General features: G+C 34.3%; 1 protein-coding gene across 1 annotated transcript in view; it reads left to right on the forward strand.

Moving 5' to 3' along the window:
• VCPIP1 (valosin containing protein interacting protein 1) overlaps nucleotides 1-17188 on the forward strand; it is a 28282-nt gene that overhangs the window by 5282 nt on the left and 5812 nt on the right. The window contains exon 2 of the mRNA XM_026012142.2: nucleotides 6393-6479. Coding sequence (XP_025867927.1) covers nucleotides 6393-6479 — 87 coding nt within the window. The remainder of the gene's footprint in view (nucleotides 1-6392; nucleotides 6480-17188) is intronic.

The raw sequence follows: 17188 nt of genomic DNA on the forward strand, positions 1-17188 counted from the left end.
CTTTAAATCTTCTATTCCTAACACAAAATTTGAGCATAAAAAGAGTATTTTATTAATTTCATACTGTAGCAATAGAGAGATTTTTTGTTATAAAGTACTAAGAGTGCTAGGCCTGTAATCCCTCTATTAAACTTTTTTTTTTTACCTCCAATTTTCTTATAACTGTATTTGAATTATGTAGAAGATAATCTTTTTTTTTCTTTTTTTTTTTTTTTTTTTTTTTGAGAGAGAGAAATACGAATTGGGGAGGGGGACAGAGGGAGAGGGAGAACGAATCCAAGCAGACTCCATGTCCAGCACAGACCCCAATGAAGGGCTCAATCCCATGACCTCGAGACCATGACCTCAGCCAAAATAAAGAGTGGAACACCCAACTGACTGACCCACCCAGTGCCCCTAGAAGAGATATTCTTAATAAAAGTGATGTGTTGATAAAAATGTCAATTTGGGGAGATATTTAGATACACACAGACATGCACACACATGCATATAACAACCTATGTAAAGAGTGCTGGGGAACTATTGATATTTAGTTGGAGAGGGCTGGAAAATGGAAAATGCAGTGCTTATTTAGAAAATTGCAAATTTCAAAATGCAGAAATTACTTTGTGAATTACCAGATATGAATTAAGCTACTGATAGGTTAGTTTGGAAGAGTTCATGAAGCCTTTTGCTCTTTGAATAGCTGGCTGCTTCTCATTTAGTTTAGGCTTAAATACCACCTTAAAGAGGCTTTCTCCTGACCATTATCCAAGGGTTTGAGAGACCCTCGCTAACTGCTTGAAGTAGATCGCCTCTAGCATTGTACCCTGTTCATTTCTCTCATACCCTCTTACAAGTTTTTGTTTTGTTATCTTATTTGTTGGTAGTAATTAATTTGCTTACCCCACTGTATTATAAACTACACAAAGGCAGAGATGGTAGCCTGTTTTATTCACTGATGAATACTTTATCAGTTAGTACATGGCTTGGCACTTACTAGGTGCCAAATAAATGCTTGCTGAATGGATGAATGCAAATTTTTTTCTGCAAAATGAGTGTTTTGCTATGAGCTAGAGATTGTGCTGGAGATATAAAAATGAATGAGACACAGTCCTTGCCTTCTGTAAACTTACCTGCAGGATCTCAACTGAGGGCATTATAATTATTATTTATATCAACAGATGCGTCAGTCTTTTGCTCAGTGTGAACATTCATGGACATAGTCACTGTGAATATAGATGATAGTTTATTTATTTATTTATTTTTTAATTTTTATTTATTTATGATAGACACAGAGAGAGAGAGAGAGAGAGAGAGAGGCAGAGACATAGGCAGAGGGAGAAGCAGGCTCCATGCACCGGGAGCCTGACGTGGGATTCGATCCCGGGTCTCCAGGATCGTGCCCTGGGCCAAAGGCAGGCGCCAAACCGCTGCGCCACCCAGGGATCCCCTAGATGATAGTTTAAAATGAAATAATGTTCTACCTGTAGTAATTCACATTTTAATCTGCTTTATCCAGACTACTTGGAGGTTATTGAACAATTTTTGCAGACTATTATCTTCATTATTTATATGTGACTAACTGACTCTGGCATTACAAAATATGTTATTAAATTTTCTCTTAGATCATTTTTTGGTGGATTTTCTGTGTGGTAGGCATGACAGATGGTGTATCATCCATCATAAATTCTAGGCTAATTTCTTTTTTCATAGTATTATATTGCAATAAGTTTCTAGTTAATTTTCTTTTTCAAGAGATAAGACAAATTTGCAAAAAACAGAATCTGTCAGTTTGGAGTTGCTTTAACAGAATTGAGCCACTTGTGATATTTACCTCACTTCACTACAAAGGTGAAGGAATTGAGAAACTTACTTGATTTTTATATATTTTTTATTTTCCTAAAAGGTGCATATAGATACATCTTCAGATAAATGTATATTATACATGAATTTATACTATCATACTTTGTTTTTTTTTTGTTTTGTTTTTTTACTATCATACTTTGAAGATTAAGTTAAACATTGATTCTGTTCCTTTATGTACTCAGCTACTTTGACACCTTTTATATTCCTTCATATTTTTTTAATTATAAGCTAATATTTTTAAATATTCAAAGAATATGTTAGTTGTCTTTAACATTTTTACTTCCTAGAGAAAATCAGACTGTATGTATGTGTAAACATTTACACACAGGTTTGTGTGCATGTATATGATAAATACATCTTTTAATGCTAATGATGCTAAAAGTCATAGGTACTGGATACTCTTCAGGGATTCAGTCTAAGGAGAGAAACAGACATGCCTTTCTTAGAAATGGTTTTGACTATTGATGAGGTAGCTACATTTTTAGATGGGAGGATCTGTAGGAAGGTTGGAGAGATGGCAACAATTATTTCAGCTAATGAATAGCTTTAGAATTATTTCTAGTAGAAACAGTTGCATGTTCCTAGTTTAAATTTATATTTTGGTCAGTTTATTTTATGATCATAGGTACTTCAGATTTTATTTTAAGCATCTTGCAGGGAGTCTTTAAAAATATATTTCTTTTTTCTAAGTGTATTTGTTTAGTAATCTCTACACCCAGTGCGGGGTTCAAACTCATGACCCCAAGATCAAGAGTCTTGTTCTCTTCCAACTGAGCCAGCCAGGTGCCCCTAAAAAGATTTCATTTCATTACTTAGCCAGAGAAGAGATCTTGCCATCTGTGACAACATGACAATACACATACTGTGTTGAATATAAATATTTTATTGTTTACTGTGAAGAAAGATGAATTATAAAGTAAAATTAATTGACTAATAAAAATAAGAGTTAATATAATATTTCCTAGATGCTTTACCAAGCTATTCCTATTCTCAAAGAGTTTGCTTTCTAATGGAATAGTAGAAAAATACTTCTTTCCTTTTTTTGTAAGATCTATTCTCTTAGTAACTTTCAAACATATAGTATTATTAACCATAGTCACCATGCTGTACATTACATCCCCATGACTTATTTGTTTGAAAACTGGAAGTTTGTAACTAAAAGTCTTTCCCTTTGTTAAAAGGAAAAACCTCGCTTATACTGTTCATTCATATGCATTCATTCAATGATTGTTGAGTGCTACTCTCTACCCAGCACTGTGTCTGGCCCTGGGAATAGAAAGTCAGTTAGACCCTTGACCTTTTCCTAACTTTGAGAAGCTAGTCGAGAAGGGGAAGCAGAAAATTAACCCGCAGTGTGATGAGGGCTGTGGTGCTCATATGCATAGGACTAGCAAGGAGGGTACCTACCTACCTGCTACTCTGAAGAATCCGAGGAAGTGATGCCTAAATGGAGTTTTAAAGAATATATAGCAATTATTGACCTTTGGGAACAAGATGAGTTTGGTGTTACTGCTTTGTAAAACTCAAGTTAGGGTACAGTGGAGATGTGAGATAAGAGAACGCAAGGATGACTCTTAGGGTGCCTTGATCTGCCATAAAAAAGAAGCTTTTTTTTTTTGACTTTATGATTTTGGGGAACCATTCCATGTATAACTCGGAAGGAGGAGGGATTTGAGAACAGGATTGGAGGGAAAACTAGTTAGGAGGCAGTATTGTAGGCAGGAGACAGCCTGAACCAGGGCAGTTGTAGAATTGATGGAGGCAAGTGCAGTATAAAGCCATATGATGCTGATGGGGCACTTGTGCAGAGTGTCATAATTCCTGCTTCCTGATCTCTTTTCTTGGTTCTTTTACCAACAAACATGACTTAGTGGAAGCATTTGTATACCAAAGGAAATAATTTATCTATTTTTTCCTCCCCACCAGTTGTTTGGTGCCATGGATTTCTATAAGAAAAGACTGGATAGTTTTGTCAAATTTGTTGTAAAACAATTTGATCTGTGGTAGAGGTTTAACATCAGTGGAAAGGGAAGTATTAAGTTTTAGAATGATACACAGGATTTAAATCCTGGCTCTGCCACTTACAAGCTGTTTGATCTTAGGAGAATTGCTTAAACTCTTGAGTTTTCTTTTCAGTAAAATAGGGCTTACTTGTGACGAGAAAATGAAACTGTAAAATGCCTGTTCAAAGCTGGGTAGAAAATAGAGGTTTTGATTTATTTATCCTTTCCTTAAAGCAACAGAGTATACATACTCAGTGGGGCCACATATTGCTCTGAAGGGAGGTGATGTTTGGTACTTTCAAGAGGGAGAGGGTAAACAAAATCTTTAATGAATAAAACTGATATACTGCAGTACATATAAACATATAAGCAGTATATCTGTAGTATTCAAATGCCATGCAGGTAGGCAGCTTAGGAAAATGTGTAAAAGGGCTTCTTAAGGGGACAGAATGAAAACAAGGTTCATAAACACTCCATTAGAGTTCTTAGAATTCTGCTTGCTTAAATAAGGAATAGTAAGGTATGTAAAACACTAAGGAATGTCATTTTTTTACTAATATTTAATGGTGGTCAGTTCTGGAGAATTCACTATTTTGAGACCTATTCAGACTTTTACCAAAAAAAATTAAGTGCTACCATATAATTTTTATGTTTTCCAAATAAATTATATACTGAGTATTTTATAAAATACTTAGTACATTTATGGTAACATTGATAATAACTAAATGAAAGGTTATTGCCATAGAAATAATTTATCCAAATGAAGTTTAATGATAAGTTCATCAATTAGAACTTTCTATAAATTGTTAACATTTTGTATTTGGAGGCTTTTATTAATATTCAAAATTTAAAATTAAATTTGTGTGCCTGCCCTTCAATTTAGCCATATTCTGGTAATACTATATCATTAGTGAATAAAGTGTTTATGTGTAAGTAAATGTTTTAGCTAACTGAAACTTTAAGTGCCAAGGCTTTTAAAATCTGTAGTCTTTAAACTGATGTACTGAGTAATTCTAGCCAAGTGCCATGCAAATTCATATTTCTGTTTATAAATGTGGGAAGGGGCTAGAGCTCTAAGAGATTGCATGTACATAATGATTAAGCCACATCACTAGTAACCTCCATTCAAAGCTCAGAGTCCGTATAATATTCTAGTAGGAAAAATGAAAATTAGCCTTTCTTTGTTAAGATTTAAAAAGTCCTGATTGTAAATGTAGTACATATATATATTATTAGAAATAAGAAAATTATTTCATTATTATACTATTAGAAAATAGTGAAATATAAAGAAACAAAAACATTCCACAAACTAAAAATAACTAATTTTATTTTAAAGATTTATTTATGTTTGGGAGAGGGTAGGGGGTGGAGGGAAAGAGAGAATCCTAGGCAGGCTTCACACCGAGCATGGAGCCTGACGACGGAGCTTGACCCCACAATGCTGAGATCATGACCTGAGCCAAAACCCGAGTCAGATGTCTAACTGACTACACTATCCAGGCACCCTCAAAAGTCACTAATTTTTATGTTCTATCTGTTCTTCATTAACTTTTTGAACAGTGATTATCATTCTTAACTTTTTATTTGAAACTCCTTATTGAAAGTTACTGTCAAAGGATGTTCTTTTTTTTTTTTTTTTTTAAAGATTTTATTTATTTATTCATGAGAGACACACAGAGAGAGGTAGAGACATAGGCAAAGGGAGAAGCAGGCTCCATGCAGGGAGCCCGATGCAGGACTCAATTCCGAGGCCCCAGGATCACGCCCTGAGCCAAAGGCAGATGCTCAACCACTGAGCCACCCAGACGTCCCTCTAAGGATGTTCTTAAAAAAATGTTTTTGTGAAATGGTCGTTTGCTTGTGGGCATTTTGTAGACTTCTAAAGGTTATTCTAAATTTCTTCAACAAGGCGTTTCCCCCTAAATTTCTATTTTAAAAAGTCCACTTCGGAACAACACAATACAACATTACTTATCTTCAGTCTACCTATTTACTTTTCTTCCTAGACTTTTCCATTTATTTTCATTTGGTTTTAACATAACTATAGATAGAATACACAAATCTGTATTCTACTGGTTAAACATAAATACCTTTCCATAACCTTCTCTGTTGGTCTAGTTCAAGGTTGTGAACTACTTTTCCTTTGAGTTGGATTGAGTCTTCAGAGACATTTTAATATGCACAGTATCGACTCACAGTTTTAAAAACAATTTTCAGTTAGTTCCTACATTGAAAATTTGGAGAATTCACATGAAAAACCTAGGTTTCTGGCTTCTGAAAAGCCATAGGATCTTAAAACATTGGGCCTACACTCTCCTATGATATATCGCACTTGGCAGTGGCTGCCACCTTTAGATGGACCATGGATTCTCTAGTTTACCAGATAGTCCCATCACTCCATATTGTCTCTTTATGTTATACTAAACTGCATCACTCATTTAAGTCATCTACCTTGCAGTCTCTGCTTGAGGTTATCATTAAGCAACCCTGGGTTGAACTCTTTTGTTTGTTGCTGATTCTATATCTGTTTTTATTTTATAGGAGAAGATGTATGGTCTTATGCAAAGGGTCTTCCTCACATGTTCCAGCAGGGCGGAGTATTCTACAATATTATGAAGAAAACCATGGGTATAGTTAATATCTGATTTTATTCTTAGATAATATCTCCACTTAGGCTATTATAAGATTAAGAAATGTCAGTATTCTTCTAAAGCTATATCCAACATTACTTTTTGGTATATATTTTTCTTTAGCAGTCTTCCTAGTTAAAGTGGGTTATTATCCTGATATGGTCAGCTCTGTTTTCTGTCGTATTACTAAAAAGTCTCCTGTTACTTTCTTGCTCCTATTTTCTCATTAAATTATGTATATAATTCTTCATAACTAAAGACAAATTGTGAAATTAGAAGCAGATTTGGTTATAATGCTAGTGACTGTACCAGAGACAGATAATATGGTATTTTTGTTGTTGTTGTTATGTTTTGGCTATTTTTATTATATACATACGTTAGTGTTTTCAGGACTTTAAGAAATAGCTCATTTTACGTTTAATTTCTTTTCACATTGTGTATATGTTGTTTGTAAAGATATGTGAAAGTATACAATGTGTATCTTCAGAATTTTAAGGTCTTAAGAAAATGGTTGGCAGTGTGTATGTTTGGACCTTAAATGTTTTTTCAGAGATTTGATGTGAATGATTTTGGCGTCAGACTTTATCACTCTAGCTTTTTCATTTTTTCACCTATCTGACCTCTCTACACATTAACTGCAAAATCACTATTTATGGTTTTTATCTCCTACGTACCTTCTAAAAAAACAAAACAAAACAAAACAAAACAACTTGACTGTTGTAGAAATGTTCAAACATATATAAAAGTATCAGGAATAATATAATGAACCCCATTTACCCACCACTCAGCTTCAATATTTATTAGTACTCATGAATACTTAGTGTTTACTAGGTATATATAGCACTTTATACCTATGATTATCTATCTACCTCTCAATCGTCTACATAGCTATCCATCATCTACTTAGAAAGACTGAGACAGAGATGCAGAGACAAAGACATCACACCTACATGTATTTTCCAAAGATCAAAACAGCTTTCTTTTAATCACTCTAGCTAATCTAATGGAGTGTAAGTATTCAGAGATGAAATAAAATCATAGCTGTTCACTTACAGGTCTCTGGTGACATAGAGTGATTATTTCCTTTAATCACTCTAGCTAATCTAATGGAGTAAGTATTCAGAGATGAAATAAAATCATAGCTGTTCACTTATAGGTCACTGGTGACATAGAGTGATTATAGAATTATATGCATCTCTGAATGTTTAGTTAGTCAAAGGTGCAAACATTTTAGAAAGGGCAAACCTAGTGGAACCTTGGAAAAAGAACCCAGAGAAATAAAGAATTTAATGAAACTTTAGAGAAACCATCAGTTTGAGTATAGACTAAAATGAAATTCATTGACAACAAAGAGAAGATTGAGGAAAGAGATGATTAGAAATGGGAAGAGCAAAACTCAGGTGAGCCTAATCAAATACGAGTTCCCAATGTAAGTAATCAACACGCTGTAATCAGCAATGTTGTTACATTGCATAAGAAATGTGTTACAACTGCAGGACAGCAGGGCTGGACTCTTTTCTCATGGAGCATAGATTTCACTTCATCTGATGCTAATTACCTTTCAGAGTCAATAGACGATCATCTGTGGAAGCTGAGTCCTTTCAATAATGATCCAGAAGTAGTGGGCACAGATCCTCAGCAGAATCTGCTTACCCTTTCTGAGACCTGTATAGAGTCACATATGTTACCCTTTTAACAATTTGATATTTAGGTTCACTTTCCATTTTGCCTGAAAATGAGAATTTTCATTGTGATTACATTAAATAAATGTATAAGAATAATTAAATTAAATATGTTATTAGTAAATACCAGTTGTTTAAAAAATGCTTTCCTAAAGGGATATTGTAAGCATGAACATTTAAAATCTTAACTGAGTTGCTCTTAGTGCAACTATGGAAAAGGCATGATAGCCTTGACAAGTGTTGCTTAGTTACTGACCATCAGTTATTAGTTTCATCAGTGCCACAGAAGAAGATGAATTACTGTGTAGTAGGGCCAAGGAAATAAGGACCCATCTTCTTGAGGTTCAGTCTTAAGATCCTATGACACAACAATGTCACCTGTAAGAATATATCGTAAGGAAATAGTAAAGAAAGCAAATGCATACAGATAACCAACCATTCCAATGTTGTTTGTAGTAGGAAAAAGAGTGGAAACAAAATATAGTTCCTCTAAACAAAATAAATGTGATAAACATTTTTTAAATAAAATAAAATAATTGTACATCCACATTATGGATGTAGTGACTAAAATGAAGCTTTTGAAAATCATTAATGACATGGGAAAATATTTACATATAAGGTTTAATGAAAAGTTATTATACAAAGTCAATAGGATATAACACTAGTTTGTTAAAAATATTCTGTATATGTAATGTAATGCATATGTGGTAAAAAATCTTAAATTTTTTTGAAAAAAAAAAACATCAGTACATTTCTATTCCCCTCAACTAGACTATTTTAAAATAAATCCCAGATATAATTACATCTATAAGAACTTCAGTATGTATCTCTAAAAGTAAGAACTCTTTTTTAAAAAAGTACAATATGATTATCACCTATGAAAAATATGAAAAATAATTTTTAAAACATGACCAAATACCCAGTGTTTACAATTCCTTGATTTTTTATTGTCTTGAAAAAAAATTTTTTTCTTTCGGTTTATTTGAATCAGGGACCAAAGAATGGCTGGCTGACTGGTTTCCTTCCCATCCTCCTAGATCCTATTTTTCTTCCTTCTTTCGTTCCTTCCTTTGACATGGTTCTTGAAGCATAATTTGCATATAGCAAAATTCACCTTTTGTGGGTATAAAGTATATGAATTATTACAAACATATATAGCCATGTAGCCACCACCACAATCAAGATATAGAATATTGCCATCATGCCAAAAAGTTGCCTTGTGTGCCTTTCTAATTAATCTCTTACTCCTATCCCTAGGCTTTGACAACCGCTGATTTTGTTTGTCTCTTTATGTTTGCCATTTTCGTATCAGCATATAAATGGATTAATATAACCTTTTGTGTCTGACTTCTTTGATTTAGCACAGGTGTTGGCAAATTACTGACCATGGGCCATATCAGGCCTGCTGCTTTACTGTATATAAGGTTTTATCAGAACATAAAAAAAAAAAAAAAAAACCAGCCACACTCATGTTTACATATTGTATACAGCTGCTTTCACACTACAGTGGCAGAATTGAATAGTTTTCGGCAGAGACTATAATGGTATGAAAACCTAAAGTATTTACTGTGTTGCTCCATTACAGAAAAAATTTGCCAATTTCTGTTTAACTTAATGCTTTTGAGATTTGTCAATCTGGTTGCATGTATTAGTTTATTCTTTCTTATAGCTGAGTAGTATTCCATTGTATGGATGTATCATACTTTTAAAAATCTAAAACTGATTGAAGGACATTTGGGTGATTTTCAGTTTTGGGCTCCTATGGATAAAGTCACTATAAACATTTGTGTATAGGTCTTTGTGTGTGGAAATATGTTTCATTTCCCTTTTGTAAATACTGTGGAGTGGGATTGCTGAGTTATATGGTAAGTATATGCTTGTCTTTATAAGAAACTTCCAAACCATTTTCCTTTTTTTTTTTTTTTTTTTTTTTTAATTTTTATTTATTTATGATAGTCACAGAGAGAGAGAGAGGCAGAGACACAGGCAGAGGGAGAAGCAGGCTCCATGCACCAGGAGCCCGATGTGGGATTCGATCCCGGGTCTCCAGGATCGCGCCCTGGGCCAAAGGCAGGCGCCAAACCGCTGCGCCACCCAGGGATCCCCCAAACCATTTTCCAAAGTAGCTGGACCATTTTGTATTCCTAAGCACTATATTAGAGTTCCAGTTGCTCTGTTCCTTACCAGTACTTGGTAGTGTCAGTTGTTTTTAAAACTATTTTAATAGGTTTATAGTACTATCTTGTAGTGCTTTTAATTTGCATTTCCCTAATGACTAATGATGTTGAGCATCTTCTCATGGACTTTTTTGCTTCCTTCTTCTTTTGCTTATTTTTAAGTTGGTTTGAATCTTTTTTTAGTTGAATTTTGAGAGTTCTTTATATATTCTGGGCACACATCCTTTATCAGGTGTTTTGCAAATATTTTCTCCCAGTTTATAATTTGTCTTTTCATTCTCTTGACAGTATCTTCTGAAGATCAGAGACTTCTAATTTTGATAACTAGTTTGACATTTTTTTCTTTTATACTTTTTATGCCCTATTAAAAAAATCCTTGCCTAATTAAAGGTGACAAAAATTTTCTTCTAAAAAAAAAAAAAAATTTTCTTCTATGTTTTCTTCTAGAAGTTTTGTAGTTTTAGGTTTTATATTTAGGTTTATGGTCTATTTCAGGTTTTTTTTTTAATATGTTACAAGTTATCAGTTGAGGTTCATTTTTTTATGTGTGGATACCCAGTTGTTCCAGCACTGTTTGTCCAAAAAAAGTATACCGTATCTGTTAAATCAGTTGACAAAAAAAAAAAAAAAAATCAGTTGACCATGGATCATATATTTATCATGAACTTGAAAAAGGTAAATTATATGCAAAATATAGTGTCTGTAAAATTATTTAAAAAATCAATTGACCATATTACATGTGGGTCTATTCTTAGAAACTTTTATTTGTTGATCTATCTCTCTTTTTACCAATAACTAGTCTTGATTACAGTACCATTAAAGTAATTCTTGAAATCAGTTAGTATGAGTCCTCCATCTTTATTTTTTCTATTTTTTTGAAGTTTGTATTTAAATTCTAGTTAACATACAGTGTAATATTAGTTTCAGATGTACAATATAATGATTCAACACTTTCAAAGAACACTGGGTGCTCATCACAAGTGCACTTCTTCATCCCCATCACCTATTTAACCCATCCCCCCAATGCCCTCCCCTGTACTAACCATTAGTTTGCTGTCTTTAGTTACAGGTCTATTTCTTGATTTCCTCTCTTCTCTCTCTCTCTCTCTCTCTCTCTCTCTCTCTCCCTCTCTCCCTCTCTCTCCCCCCCTCCCTCCCCTCCATCCCTCCCTCCCTCTCTCTCTTCCTTTTCCTCCCCCCTTTTCCCCCTTTGCCTATTTGGTTTTTTTTAAGTTTTTTAAAAAAGATTTTATTTATTTATTCATGAGAGAGAGAGGTGGAGGGGGCGGAGACACAGGCAGAGGGAGAAGCAGGCTCCATGCAGGGAGCCTGATGTGGGACTCAATCCTGGGACTCCAGGATCACACCCTGGGCCAAAGGCAGGTGCTAAACTGCTGAGCCACCCAGGGATCCCCCTGCTCATTTGTTTTGTTTCTTAAATCCCACGTAAGTAAAATCAAAAGGTGTTTGTCACTATTTACCTTATTTCGCTTAGCATAATACTCTCTAGCTCCATTCATGTCATTGAAAACATCTTTATTCTTTCCCAAAAAATTTTTTTGGGTATTCTAGGTGCTTTGCTTATCCATATAAATTTTAGAATCAACTTGTCAGTTCCTACAAAAAAATCTACTGGGATTTTTATTGTGAATTGTTGACTCTATATCAAATTGAGGATAAATGGTATTTTTACAACATCGAATCTTCTAATTCATGAAACATTGTATTTCTCCACTTACTTGTTTTCTTTAATTTCTCATCAAAATTTTGTAATTTTCAGCATTCAATTCTTACATATCCTTTGTTAGATTCATACCTAAATATTTCATGTTTTGGGAATGCTATTTTATTTTATTATTATTTTTTTATGGGAATGCTATTTTAAAAGATGGTTTTTAAAGTTCCAATTTCCTGGGGCACCTGGGTGGCACAATTGGTTAAATATTGGACTCTTGGTTTTGGCTCAGGTCATGATCTCAGCTCAGGGTTGTAGGATCGAGCCCCGATGTTGGGCTCTGCACTCAGTGTCAAGTCTGCTTAGGATTCTCTCCCTCTCTTTCTATCTGCCCTTCCCCGTTCTCTCTTGCTCTCTCTCAAGTAAATAAATAATGTTTTTTAAAAAAATTCCAATTTCTTTTTGTTCTTTGCTAGTGCATAGAAAATAAGATAGGTTTTTATGTGTTGACCTTGTATCCAATAATCTTGCTAAATGCACATATTCTAGGGATGCCTGAGTGCTCAGTGGTTGAGTACCAGGGCATGATCCCAGGGTCCTGAGATTGAGTTCTGCATCACTTCTCTCTCTGCCTGCGTCTCTGCCTTTCTCTCTCTCTGCCTCTCTCATGAATAAAAAAATAAAATCTTAAAAAAAAAAATAAATGCACATATTCTAGTAGCTTTTTAGCAGATTCTGTGGGATTGTCTAGGTAGGTCATCATGTCTTTTGCAAATAAAAGACAGCCTTATTTCTTCCTTTTCAGTCAGTATGCCTTATATTTCTTTCTCTTGCTTTATTGCACTGGCAGTAAGTTCATTGCTGAATAGATACGGTGAGAACAGACATCCTTGCCTTGTTCCTGATTTTCAGGGGAAAGCATTCAGCCTGTAGTTTTTTCAGAAATGCCCTTTATCAGGTTATTCTATTGATAGTATACTGAAAGTTTGTATTTTGAATGGATGTTAAATTTTATCAGGTACTCTTTTCCTGCATCTATTGAAATGATCTTACGGTTTTTCTTAATTTATTGGTAGGGTGAATTACATTGATTGATTTTTGGATGTTGAATTTGATCGGGTTTCTTCCAGGATCTTTTGAAATGATCTTATGGTTTTTCTCTTGAGTTTATTAGTAGAGGGTGAATTACATTGATTGATTTTTGGAACTGACTTTGCATGCTGGATTCAAATCACTAGTATTTTGGTGAGAGATTTGCAACTGTGTTCATGGGGTATAATGGTATATACTTTTCTTATAATAACTGTTTAATCAGGGTAATGTTGGCTTCATAAAATAGAGTTAGCAAGTGTTTATTCTTCCGTTTTCTGGTAGGTTTTGTAGTACTTTGATACAATTACTTCTTAACTGGTAGAATCTACTAGTGAAGGCATCTGGGCTTGGAGTTTTCTTTGCTGGACAGTTTTTAGCTATGAATTTAATTTCTTTAATAGAATCCTCTTAAGGTTATGTTTTTTTTCTTGAGTAAGCTTTATTAGTTTAGTCTTTCAAGAAATCTCTCCATATCATCCAAGTTAACAATTTTGTTGGCATAAAATTGTTCAGAATATTTCTTTACTGTTCATTTAACATCTGTAGAGTCTGTGCTCTTTCATTTCAGATACGGGAAATTTGTGCCTCTCTTGTTTTGCTGACCAATCCAGCTAATGGTTTATCAGTTTTATTGATCTTTTCAAAGAACAAGCTTTTGGTTTCAGAGGTTTAATCTATTTTTCTGATTTCAGTTTGATTGAAACTGCCCTTACGTTTATTTTTTCCTTCTTTATGCTGGCTTTGGGTTTAATTTGCCCTTTTCTTTCTAGTTTATGGTGAAGCTTAGATTATTGTTTATAAATTGTTTTGTTTTCTAATAAAAGCATTAAAGCTATAAATGTCTCTCTTAAACATCCCACCCCCCTTATTTTTGAATCCTTTTCTTTTTACTTTAAATTTTTACTTTATTCTATATCCTGAATTATTTTTTTTTTATATCCTGAATTATATTGATAACAGTTAATGGGGTTTTTAAAGGTTAGTATTTAATTAGGATTGAGTAATGGTGTTCTGAGTAATGAGGGTAAGTATGCACGAAATGAAACTGAATGTAACTTCCCTCATTCGTTTTTTGTGGGGGGGTGGATGGTTGTGGGGATGACTCTTGATTATTTCCTAAATAGCCTTGTTTCTGGTTTGAAATTACTATTTTTTAAACATTTTATTTATTTATTCATGAGAGACACAGAGAGGCAGAGACACAGGCAGAGGCAGAAGTAGGTTCCATGAAGGGAGCCCAATGTGAGACTTGATCCTGGGACTCCAGAATCATGCCCTGGGCTGAAGGCAGGCACCAAACCACTGAACCACCCAGGCATCCCGTGGTTTGAAATTATTATTATTTTTATTTTTTTTTAAATTTTTATTTATTTATTCATGAGAGAGAGAGAGAGAGAGACCCAGGCAGAGGAGAAGCAGGCTTCATGCAGGGAGCCTGACATGGGACTCGATCCCAGGTCTCCAGGATCAGGCCCTGGGCTGAAGGAAGCCCTAAACTGCTGAGCCACCCAGGCTGCCCCAAAAGAACTGTTTTTAAAACAAATGGTCCTGAGATAACTGGATACTTATATACAAAAGAATGAAGTTTTGACTTCTACTTCACACCAAATAAAAAAATTAACTCAAAATGTATCCACCACCTGAATATAGGAGTTAATACTAGAAAACTTTTAGAAAAAACATGGGCATAGAACTTCTTGACTTTGGATTTGGCAAAATCTCATTAGATATGACACCAAAAGTACAAGCAACAACAGAAAAAAGATAAAAAACAAACTTTTGTTCTGTAAAGAACACCATCAAGAAAGTGAAAAGACAGTGGCATTTGGGTGGTTCAGTGGTTAAGCATCTATCTGACTCTTGCTTTCGGCTCAGGTCATGATCTCAGGGTTGTGAGATCGAGCCCCATGTTATGCCCTATCTGAGCAAGGGGCCTGTTTAAGATTACCTCTCTCTGTGCTGTCTCTCTTAAAAAAAAAAAAAAAAAGAAAGAAAAAGTGAAAAGACAACTCACAGAATGAGAGAAAAATTTTGCAAATTATGTATCTGATAATAGATTTCTATCTCAAATATAAAAAACTTATCAGGGGCATCCCAAGTGGCTCAGCGGTTTAGTGCCTCCTTCAGCCCAGGGCGTGATGCTGGAGACCCGGGATTGAGTCCCACGTCGGCCTCCCTGCATGGAGCCTGCTTCTCCCTCTGCCTGTGTCTCTGCCTCTCTCTGTGTGTCTCTCATAAATAAATAAATAAATAAATAAAATCTTTTAAAAAACAATAAAATTAAACTCATCAGTTAAAAGGCAAATAACCTGATTAAAAAATGGGCAAAGGATCTGAACAGACGTTTCTCCATAGAAAATATATAAATGGTCATTGAATACATGAACCGATGTTTAGATGCTCAGCATCATTAACCATCAGAGAAATGCAAATCAAAACCACAATGACATAGTACTTCACACTCATATCTGGCTGTAATCAAAAAAGCAGATAATAAGAACAGTTGGCAAGGAGATACAGAGAAATTAGAATCCTCATACTGCTGGTAGGAATGTAAAATGGTGCAGCCACTTGGGAAAACAGTCTGGGAGTTCCTTAAAAGGTTTAACATGGTTATAACCCAGCAATTCTACTCTTAGGTATGTACCTAAGAGAAATGAAACCTGTCCACACAAAACTTGTACACAAATGGTCATAATAGCATTATTTATAATAGTCAAAAGTGGAAACAACCCAAAATTTCCATCAACTGATGATTGGATAAGTAAGATTTAGTATATCCATACAATGGAGTATGTTTGGCAATTAAAAGGAATGAAGTACTAGTACATGCCATATCATGCATGAACCTTGAAAATATTATGCTGCATGAAATAAACTAGTCACAGTAGACCATATGTTATTCCATTTACATGAATGTCATGGAATAGGCATACCTATATATAGAGAGAAGTATTGACTAGAGCTGGGAGTTAGGGCAGGGGGAGGAAGTGAGAATGACTGCTAATGGGTTTGGATTTTTGGGGGGAGTGATGAAAATGTTCTAAAAGTGATTATGGTAATGGTTGCACAATTCTGTGAATATACTGAAAATCATTCAGTTGTATACTTATAAGTGAATTGTATGTGAATTATCTCTCAGTAGAGCCATTGTAGTTTTTAAAATATTACCTGTGTTATTTATCCTTTTTTAGGAAGTAGTTTAGAGCTCTGAAGTAAGAACATCTGAGATCAAATTTTGGTTCTACCACCTACTGCCTGTGTGACTTCTAAGTCTCAGTTTCTTAATTAATAAAGTGGGTATTATAATTTCAGGGTAGTTAGGACCAAATGAGATCATGCACAAAAAGCAGTTACCAAAGGACCTGGTACTTAATAAATAATTAGCTAATTAGTTTGTTATTATAATATCAGCTGTTATTTGCAGAATAATTAAAATTCTTTTGACTCTAACAACCATTTGAAATGGGTCCTTGTCAGAAAATTATTTTACTTTTCAAAATACAGTTCCTTCAAATATTTGTGGCAAAGTTTTATATTTTTTAAAATTTCATTTCTTTCTTTGAGTAATCTCTACACCCAACATGGGGCTCCAACTTTTGATCTGAGATCAAGAGTCGCATGTTCCTCTGCCAGGTGCACCTCACCCCTTTTGTTTAGGACAGATGGATGTGGCAAATCATTATTATTATCTTGTAATCAGAGAATCAAAGTATATCAAGCCCTCCTCACCCCAAAAACACATATACCCATATCCTCCAAAAACTGGAATGTGTTTCTCTTACTTTTTTCAAATTCACCCTAACAAACAGATGGTTATATCTACATTAGAACAGAAATATTTCCCAAAATATCTAGACTATTAATATTTCTATTCTTTATAATTGGAAAGATATTTTAAAGTTCTTTTGCTTAAAATGTAAGTTTATTTGCAGGTCTTTATACAGAGATAAATGCAGACATGAATGACAAATTTAGTTTTATTTTATTTTTTTATTTTGTTACTTTTAAAGATTTTATTTATTCATGAGAGACAGAGAGAGAGAGAGAGAGGCAGAGACAGAGAGGGAGAGAGAGAGAG

Source organism: Vulpes vulpes, chromosome 13, assembly GCF_048418805.1.
Source record: "Vulpes vulpes isolate BD-2025 chromosome 13, VulVul3, whole genome shotgun sequence".
Lineage (NCBI taxonomy): Eukaryota > Metazoa > Chordata > Mammalia > Carnivora > Canidae > Vulpes > Vulpes vulpes.